Source organism: Orycteropus afer, unplaced genomic scaffold (assembly GCF_000298275.1).
Source record: "Orycteropus afer afer isolate SDZICR_OR568_19922 unplaced genomic scaffold, OryAfe1.0 scaffold00188, whole genome shotgun sequence".
NCBI classification, from domain to species: domain Eukaryota; kingdom Metazoa; phylum Chordata; class Mammalia; order Tubulidentata; family Orycteropodidae; genus Orycteropus; species Orycteropus afer.
Window position 1 is genome coordinate 5,165,902 of NW_006921775.1, and position 9,711 is coordinate 5,175,612.

General features: G+C 43.1%; 1 protein-coding gene across 1 annotated transcript in view; it reads left to right on the plus strand.

Moving 5' to 3' along the window:
- PXYLP1 (2-phosphoxylose phosphatase 1) overlaps nucleotides 1-2,267 on the plus strand; it is a 60,770-nt gene extending 58,503 nt beyond the window's left edge. The window contains exon 5 of the mRNA XM_007947523.1: nucleotides 1,330-2,267. Coding sequence (XP_007945714.1) covers nucleotides 1,330-2,267 — 938 coding nt within the window. The remainder of the gene's footprint in view (nucleotides 1-1,329) is intronic.
- Nucleotides 2,268-9,711: the final 7,444 nt, after the last annotated feature.

Here is a 9,711-nt window from a genome sequence, read left to right on the forward strand (position 1 = left end):
CTTTTTTATTTTTTTTAAGAAAATATTTTGTGCTGTGGTAGTTCAAAACTAAAACCAATATTAAAAAGTAAACTTAAAATTTTTGTTCCCACCTATGTTCAGCAATCCCACTGACTGTCTCTTATGCACCCTTCCAAAGTCTGTTTTATGCAAAATGCAAGTTTCTTAGTTATCTAGTGCTGCTATAACAGAAATACCACAAGTAGGTGGCTTTAATAAATAAAAATTTATTCTTTCACAGTTTAGGAGGCTAGAAGTCTGAATTCAGGTTGCCAGCCCTAGGGAAAGGCTTTCTCTCTGTGGGCTCTGGAGGAAGGTCCTTGTCTCTTCTGAGCTCTTGCTCCTGGGTGATCTTCATGTGGCCTGGCATCTCTCTTCCCCCATCTCTGCTTACTCACTTACTTATTTAATCTCTTTTATACCTCAACAAAAAAGGTTGATTTAAGACACATCCTACCCTAATCCTGTCTCATTAATGTAACAAAGAAAACTCATTCCCAAATGGGATTACAACCACAGGTATAGATGTTAGGATTTACAACACATATTTGGGGGGGGATGACGACACCACACACACACACACACAATTCAATCCATAACAACAATAGCAATCCATAACAGCAACTACAAATGCCTGTTCTTTTTCTCTTTATTTCAATGGAGCATATTAAACATACAGTCTGCACTTTGCTTTTTTCAAGTAATATATCTGGGAGATGGTTCCACATCAACACAGAGAGAGCTTCCTTCCTTGTTGACAAGAGTGTCTCTAGCATTAGGCAGAATGTGCTCAAATAAGCAGAGAGCCTTCATTGGGCAGGGTAGAGAAGACAGGGCCAAGGAGGTAAGTTCCCGGCAATGAGAGTCCCAAGTAGCAGCAAGCAAGACTCCTTTTCCTCTTTCCTAACTGACTGCCCCGAGCTTTGCTCTCCTTGCCCACTGAGGAATGCCGTGGCCCTGGGCCCATGCCATTTATAGCCTGGACAGCTACCAGCTGGGTGATTCCTACCCTCTGAGGCTGCCTACTCCAGAAAAGGAGCCAGTCAAGAGGGAGGGCTGGAGGGAGGCAGATGGTCCCTGGGTTCCATAGAAAGACTGTGGCTCCAGAGGACAGCCCCACCCCTGCTCACCTCTTCACAGATACCCCCAAGAGGCCCTCCTCACAAGTCGATGTACACTCATTCCTGCAACTTCTGTATAGTGGGAAAACGGGTTCGGTTATGTTACCTTAATACAGTCCAGAGTTAGACACTGACTCAACTTGGCTTTGCTCTCATTCCTTTTCCTAAGCTGATGGTAAGGAAAGCTCTGTGTTGCCCTGTGTTTCAGGAGTCGTGCAGCATTTGCAGAATGGCCAGCTACTGAGGGACATTTACCTAAAGAAACATAAACTCCTGCCAAATGACTGGTCTACCGACCACCTTTACTTGGAGAGCACTGGGAAAAGCCGGACTCTACAAAGTGGGTTGGCCTTGCTTTATGGTTTCCTCTCAGATTTTGACTGGAAGAAGATTTATTTCAGGCACCAGCCAAGTGCTCTGTTCTGCTCTGGAAACTGCTTTTGCCCAGTGAGAAACCAGTATCTAGAAAAGGAGCAGCGTCGTCAATACCTCTTACGTTTGAAAAACAGCCAGCTGGAGAGGACCTATGGGGAGATGGCCAAGGTCGTTGATGTCCCCACCAAACAGCTCCGAGCCGCAAACCCCATAGACTCCATGCTCTGTTACTTCTGCCACAACGTCAGCTTTCCTTGCACCAGAAATGGCTGTATTGACATGGAACATTTCAAGGTGATCAAGACGCATCAGATAGAGGATGAGAGAGAGAGGCGGGAGAAAAAACTGTATCTTGGGTACGCGCTACTGGGTGCCCACCCTATCCTGAATGAAACCATCGGCCGGATGCAACGTGCTGCAGAAGGCAGGAAAGAAGAGATCTTCGCCCTCTATTCTGCCCATGATGTCACTCTGTCACCAGTTCTCAGTGCCTTGGGACTGACGGAAGCCAGGTTCCCAAGGTTCGCGGCCAGGTTGATCTTTGAGCTCTGGCAAGACAGAGAAAAGCCCAGTGAGCATTCTGTCCGGATCCTTTACAATGGTGTCGATGTCACATTCCACACCTCTTTTTGCCAGGAGCACCACAAGCATTCTCACAAACCTATGTGTCCCTTTGAAAACCTAGTCCGCTTTGTCAGAAGGGACATGTTTACGGTCCTGGGAAGCAGTAGCACTAATTATTATGATGCGTGTCACAGGGAAGGATTCTAAAAGGCACCCAAGTACAGAGCTTATAAAATGTGTACGGTACAGAAGAAAGGAGAAAGGTTTTCTTCTGGTTCTTTCCATAGCTAAGGGTACATGATAGTGATTTTTAAAGGCTAAACCTGTCTGGGAGCTTTATAGATGGTTTGGGTTGAAGAGTAAGTATGCTGCTATAATCTGGTACGTGAGTCACTTGGTACACAACTGCCAGTTCATAGAGAAAGGAAGGTCCTTCACTGTAGCCAGACTTTGCTTAGAAGGCCAGAAGAGTTTTTGATACCCAAAGATGCCAATCCAAATTTGTATTCTTTGGGCCTGCCATGGTGCGGTATGATGGAACCAGCAAACCTCAGCCAAAATTTCCTGAATCCTGGAAAGTCTTACCTTGTCCCTGTCCAACAAAAAATGTCCTGAAGTGATTTATCTAAAAGAGAGATTGGCAAACTTTTCCTGTAAAGAGCCAGATAGCAGATAGTCTCGCCTTTGCAGGCCAAGGGGCCACATACAGTCCGTCACAGCTATCTAACTCTGCTGTTGTAGTGCGTAGCAGCCATGAGTGATACATAAACACGTGAGCGTGGCTGTGTTCACAGATGGTGCAAAACAGGTGGCAGCAGATTTGGCCCCTTGGCTGTAGTTTGCCGACCCCTGATTTGAAGAAGTCTTCTACTACAGTGGCACTTTCAGCACTTTGCAGACTGATTGAATACCAAGAATTATCCATCAGTGATGCCTCCAGTAACGTCTGCTAGAAACACAGAATTTGGTCTGTCTCTGACAATGAAGCAAAACTTGAAGGTAAACATTGAGTCAGAATGAATCAGAGAAAAGCTATTAGAATAATACTTGATGTTCATGATGATTGTGGTACAAGGTACATGTGTTTTAAATAGCTGTCTGCTGTAGTCTATTTGCTGTATAGGCTGAAATTTTTGTATGCCACTTAGTATTTTTATAGTCTAGGAAAGTATTTTCTAAGACCAGTTTTAGATGTGCTCTTATTCATACAAGAAGATTTAATTTTCTGTGACTGCTTGGTGGTCAGAAGGGGGTTGAAGTGGAATTTAGGCACTTTCTCCCAATCAAACTAATTATGGCTCATTCCCTTTGACAAACTGTAGAATTTGGATCAATTTTTAAACCATTTTCGTCAGTTTCAAAATGTAAATTGATTGATTTTTAAGTAAGTTTTTGGAAGCGCTTTGTTACTAGATTGTTACATAAATCTTTATAAGGTATTTTATATTTTAGAAGCAATTACAATTAAATCTGTGATTTCGGAACTAACGGTGCTAGTTCTTTGTGAAGAAATGTAAGTGCAAGTGAGGTTCTCCAGTGTCATAGGCATTCCAGCCTTTTCTCTTTGTTTTGTTCAGTATTGTACTTGAATATGTGTTTGTATTAAAAAAAATTTTTTAGAATACTTGTGCTCTACATCTGGTGGTTTATAACTACAAATCACTCTAGTTCTTTTTAAACTTAATTGCTTCTTTTATTGCTGGAAATTGTGTGTTATCTCGCTAGTATTTTAAGCTCAGATGATTTTTTTTTTTTTGCTCCCACTCATCATATATCTGAATTAGACTACTAAACCCAGCTTAAGATTTCAAAATAAAAATGAATCAGAAGCTTTATTAAAAAATTAAATTGCAACACCTTATAAAAGTAAACATTTTGGTATGAGCCAACATTGAAGTGAAGATGTAGATTTTGCCTTCCACAACAGCGGATATGCATAGCATTATCATCCTCAAATTATGTTTCTAAGGTGCTTTATTCAGTAAATGAGCACTGAGCTGGAATTAATGGCACAGTCCTTGGTTTCTGAGCAATAGTCTAATAATTCATGATAAGTAGGTGTACACATGTACTTAGCTTTCCTGTTTTTCTATTGGAGATCCTCGATAGAGTGGGCGTAGTGCGTAAGGCATTTGACTGCTAACCAGAAGGCTGGAGGTTCAAACCCACCAGCCACTCCTCAGAAGGAAGGTTGGGCAATCTACTTCCGTAGAGATACCGCCTCGGAAACCCAAGGAGGAGTCGCTATGAGTCAAAGCTATTTGGTTTTCTTTTTTTCTATTACAATTAACATGTGCCTACTGGAAAATAATCAAATAATCTTGAAAAACAATGTGAAGTTCTCCTCTAACCCCACATCCAGGAATGACAGTGTGTGCAGTTTGACAAAAAATTTTCAAGGCAGATGCTGAAATGTACATAATTTTTAATAAGAACAAGACCATTTTTTGTATATTGTTCTGTGCTTGCTTCTCTTTACGATATCTTTTATCATTGACTTTAACAATATGTTTTTGAAGTATTTCTCAACAATTTGTTTCTCTTAACAGTATGTCTTCAAGATATTTCCATGTTGATATATATAGATGGCTCTTTTTTTAACTACATAATTATTTACAGTACTAAACAAAAACCAAACTCACTGCCATCAAGTCAGTTCTGACTCATAGTGACCCCTTTGGGTTTCTGAGGCAGTAAATCTTTATGGAAATAGACTGGCCAGTCTTCCTTCTGCGGAGTGGCTGGTGGGTTTGAACCGCCAACCTTCTGGGATAGCAGTCAAATGCCTTACCTACTATGCCACCAGAGCTCCTTAATTTACTGTATGGATGAGATATTTTTTAAGTCTTATTAAAAATGCATGGAATTGAAACTTAAAGCCAAGATGTTGTAGCAGGATGTCAAGATGTCTGAATTATACACAACAGATCAGACAGGCCAGTGGTTAGGTGTGTTGAGTTTGTAGCCCAATTGGGCAGTTAACCCTTTTTCAGTATAGTGTAGCTACAGGGCTGCTGCTGGTGGTGCTGGGTTTTTGTTTGTTTGTTTGTTTTAATTTTACTGTGATCTGGGTGAAAGTTTATAGAGCAAATTCATCTTACATACAGCAGTTCACATACACTTTGTCTCATGATATCGACTGTAATCTCCCACAATACAACAAACAGTTCTCCTCCCACTTCCTCCCCATAGCCACCTCTTCCCTATGTCCTTCCCTCCCATGCATTCCTGCCCCCTGAGCTGTCTCCCTGCGCATACAAAGCCCTTCTATTCTCCCATAATTGATCTCTCCAGGGAGTGTATCTATCCAATGTAAACTTTCTGCTCATATGGCTTGGCTAGAAGCCACAGAAGTGGGCTCAGTTTCAGACCTGAAGGGCAGCTAGGGGCCATAGTCTCAATGGTTCCACCAGGCTCTATCAATCAAACTAGCAAACCTGGTTCCCCACCCCACCTTTTTTTTTTAATGATTTTGACTTTTGTTCCATACTGTTCTCCCACTCTATCCAGGATCTCCTACATAGATCCCCCTTCCAAATGGTTGACAGTGGTAGCCAGGCACCATCTAGTTCTTCTAGTCTCATAGTCGTATAGGCTGAGGCTCTCATGGTGTACCAGTCCCTTGGACTAATTGTTTCCATGCATCTTTGGTTTTCTTCATTTTTCTTTGCTCTGGATGAGGAGAGACCCATCATTGCATCTAGATGGCTGCTTGCAAGCCTTTGAGATCCCAGTCACTACTTGCCAAAGTAGGATATGGAACAATGTTTTTGTGTAGTATGTTATGCTAATTGAGCTTGATGTCCCCTGCAACCATGGTCCCAAGCCCACAGGTCCAGCTACTTGCTCCCTCTGAGTAGCTGTCCGTGGCCAAGAAGTGACTACAACCTTATCCCTTGTTAGCTCTACTGCCAAAAAAAAAAAACCAAACCCACTGCTGTCGAGTTGGATCTGACTCATAGCAACCCCTCCTTGGGTTCTGAGGATGTATCACTACGGAAGTAGATTGCCCAGCCTTCCTTCCGAGGAGTGGGTTTGAACTGCCAGCCTTTTGTTTAGCAGTCAAATGCCGAAGGCACTATGCCACGAGAGCTCCTTAACTAGAAATTCTTATGGAACATACAAATACACTTGTAGAAACAGTGTCTGCCAACCCTGTACATGCTCATGGGCATACTCTCCCCTACAGAGACGTACCTAATTGTTCAGCCTATCCACCCATCTAGCCACCCGTAGATCAATGTTTATACAGGGCTTCTTTTAAATTATAAAAATAACTGAAAATCTAATATTGGTATGACATCTAATTAAGGGTCTTTGCAGCTACAGTAAGGTAAGACTTTCTGTTAATAATTAGTAGTTCTGCTGAAAATGGACCAGCCTATTCACCAGAGTGGTTGGTCAGGCCTTCCTGGGCTCTGAAGCCTGACTTCCAGCTGAGCCTGGCCTGGCTGAGGAAAAGGAGTCCCTGAAGGCCCAGCCCAGTTTCTTTTAGAGCTACTGAGCCCCTCAAAGAGGTTTGGCCTGAGGCCTGGCTTCTGGAAAACTCTTGTCTAAGTAAAGTAAAGGCTACCACTTTAGCATCCCTTCTTCCCTCCAGGGAAGAAGTTAGTCTTCACAGTCTTCTGAGGAAGTAAACTCAAATACAAATGAAGAAACAGGCTCAAGGGGATGAAGTCACTTTTCCAAAGGAAAAGGAAGAACCCAGAGTCTATCCCTAGTTTGCATTGACAACAGTGAACTTTTACAGAATAGTGTGAGACACCATGGAAAAGGCTTTTCCTACACTATTATATTTAATCCCCACAGCAGCTGTACAAGATACCGTATTTGCTAGTGAATAATACAAACAAACGTTTATGACACATCCTGTTTTACAAAGAATTTTGGGGAAACAGAATATAAGGGCTTTCATCATATCTTGAAAGTGATTCTGAAAATGATTCATAGAGAAAACTTTAGAATTTTTTTCATATAAACAATATATTCTTTGCTGGACTACAACAGGAAATTGTGAGTTTTTTATATGAATTTTGAAATATTCAACTGACCCTGAAAAAAAAAATGTGTGTGTGTATTCACATAACTAAAAGATACACATTGTGTCAGTGAGTACTAGAACATAGCAGATGAGTTTAAGTAGGGGAATGTTATTATTTTTTGCCACTAGGGGGCAGCATCCAATACAATTTTCAGCCTTCTGGGCGGTCTTCCATCTTGAAAGAAAAACCAAAACACAAACGCACTGTTGTAGAGTCGGATCCGACTCATAATGAATCCAATTCATAACGACCCCTCCTTGGGTTTCCAAGGCGGTATCACTACAGAAGTAGATTGCCCAACCTTCCTTCTGAGGAATGGCTAGTGGGTTTGAACCGCCAGCCTTCTGGTTAGCAGTCAAGTGTCTTAGGCACTATGCCACCGGAGCTCCCATCTGTAAAGAAAGTAGGGTAATTTTAATAGGGTGACAAGCTGCCCTGGTTTGCCTTGGACTAAGGATTTCCCAGGATATGAGACTTCCGGTACTAAAACTAGGACTGTCTCAGGCAAACCAGGACAAGTTGGTCACCCTAGTGTTGCATGTTGAGCCATCTGTCAGGTACTATCTCATTCCTACTTTACAGATAAGGGAAAGCATGATGCAGTAACTCATTTGAGGTTTCCCATAGCTGGCTAGCGTGCAGCAAAGCTGGAACTCAAAGCTGTGGCTTTCTAACTCCAAGGACCATGTTCCAAAGCAGAAATAATAATGCCTCTCTGAACCATTTAGGACTTTGTTTGGCTGGATGCTACAGAAACCTGATTACAGTGGTTTAAGCAAATAAAGCCTTTCATTTTCTGCAACTTTCCAGATCCAGGCAGTGGTTCCATGATGTTATCAGGAATCTAGACTCCTATTTACATCCCACCGGCCAGAATGGAGTCACTTGCCCAAATGAGTCTAGGGAAGTGAGTGTCTTTATTGGGTACATTGCTGTCCCAAGCAAAATCAGGCTCCTCTTAAGAATGGGAAAATGGACACTGGGTGGGAAATAAGCAGTAACTGCCACATTCTCCAAAACCACCCCATCAGAGTAGGAAGGTGTGTTTGCCCCACTCAAATCCCCCCATCAGGACCTCTTTTCCAGGTGCTGGCAGTGCTCAGCTGTCAGCCATTTCCGGGATATGCCCTAATGAGGAGAACCATTTCCCCAAGGACATGTCTTCTTCCTGGGGCAGCCATAGCCAATGACTCGGTAGGGCAGGGATTTAAAGGCCTGGGGACACCCTTGAAGGGTCATCCAGCTTCACAGTTTCCTAAGGGGCCAACTGAGGCCTTGTGCCTACATGGATGCCCAAACTCTCCCTCTGCCCCATCCTGCTTCCTTTCCTTCCCCCACAGTGTTGACCAGGAGAACACTCCCCAATAAACCTCCCACATACATACCTGCCTCAGAGTCTGCTTCCTGGAAATCAGCCTGCAAGCAAATCCCAGAGACTAAGTCCTCTGCTGGCCTGGGCAGGGAAACTGGAGTCATTTGAGAGGGATAATATATCTACTGACCACAGATTTCTCCTTTGATGATAACTGGTTTAAGATCCTTTGAGATACTTAACCATTTTATTGTGGAAGCTAAGTGTGCATGCATGAAGCAGTGGGAAAAATTTGAATCTCATTAGTCTAATGCTAATTATAGAGGGCTGTTGTACCAAGACCTATCATTTATTGAGCACATACCCTGGGCTGGACACTGGGCTGAGCAATCAACTGGCATAGTCTCCATACCTCACAATCTAACTATTTGAAGTACAAATTTATTATCCCCATTTTATAGGTAAGGAAACTGAGGCTCAGAGGTAGACGTGCTCAGGCTCACAGTCAATAGTAAATGGCAGAATCAGGAATAGAACACAGATAAGCCTACACTACAAAGGTCTTCCAGGTCGCTCCAGCACACTACTTCCTTCATATCCCTTACTCCATTACCCCTATGTAAGTGAATAAATAACACCTGAAATTCGGGCAACAGCCAAGACTATTCAAGGGAATGATCCCCTTCTTGATTCTCTGTTATGGAAATCCTTATCTCTAGCTCCTTTCATTTCTCTTTTCCCATTTTCTTCTAATGCAGCATTTCTAAGAAAGTAGAATCATTTTGTAACATGCTGTCTTAGCCTGGGTTGCCCTGAAAGTGGAGTGAGACTCAGCTGAAGCATGGGTAGTTTGAGAGGGGATGTCATCCTAGAATGCTGGATGCAGGGGTAGGGAAAGCCGATGTGAGGATGCATATTGAGTTGACCACCCCCTATGAGTGATGGGGGTTCTGTCCCATGAACCTCCTGAGAAGCCTTACAGAGTGCATCTCAGAGCTGTTCAGCTGGGGGAAGGAAGGAGAAACATTTGTCCATCGGCTCCCATCCACCCTGCCCTCTGGACACCTGGCATCAGAGAAGCTCCAGGACAGGAAGCAAGAGAAGGGAGATGCTGCCAGGTCAAACCCTGCATGGACCTGGTCGCCACGTCTTGGAACTGACAGTGAAAGCGAGAGGACTGGAAGGAGTGCACAAGATGTGCTACACATGCGGGATCATGCAGGTCCTGGCACCAAGGATTAAATTAACCAACATTCACTGAGCACTGTACTGTGCCAGGCACTGTGTTCTATGCTTT